This window comes from Fulmarus glacialis, unplaced genomic scaffold (assembly GCF_000690835.1).
Source record: "Fulmarus glacialis isolate BGI_N327 unplaced genomic scaffold, ASM69083v1 scaffold20148, whole genome shotgun sequence".
Taxonomy (NCBI): domain Eukaryota; kingdom Metazoa; phylum Chordata; class Aves; order Procellariiformes; family Procellariidae; genus Fulmarus; species Fulmarus glacialis.
In genome coordinates, this window is record NW_009226564.1 from 2,960 (window position 1) to 3,246 (window position 287).

Below are 287 nucleotides of genomic sequence, written 5' to 3' on the forward strand. Positions count from 1 at the left end.
CTGAACCTGCTCTACACCGTCGTTTCCAAGAGGAAGATCATCCGGCTGGTGGAGACAGGTGCCGTGAGGTAGGAGCAGGGCCAGCAGCCAGGGTGGGTCTTGCCCAGGGCACGCCTGGCTGTCACACCAGTGTTTTCTCAGGGACTGGGATGACCCACGGCTCTTCACGCTGACAGCCCTGCGCCGGCGAGGCTTCCCCCCCGAGGCCATCAACAACTTTTGTGCCCGGGTAGGTGCCGGGGACAGGATGGGACGAGGCAGGTGAATGCGTCCCCCGGCTGGCGTGG

The 287-nt window shown here is 64.8% G+C and overlaps 1 protein-coding gene across 1 annotated transcript in view; it reads left to right on the forward strand.

Moving 5' to 3' along the window:
• QARS (glutaminyl-tRNA synthetase) overlaps positions 1–287 on the forward strand; it is a gene marked incomplete at both ends in the record, with an annotated part of 4,752 nt that overhangs the window by 2,946 nt on the left and 1,519 nt on the right. Inside the window, 2 exon segments of the mRNA XM_009582855.1 lie at positions 1–68; positions 142–229. Of these exon segments, the coding sequence (XP_009581150.1) occupies positions 1–68; positions 142–229 (156 nt within the window).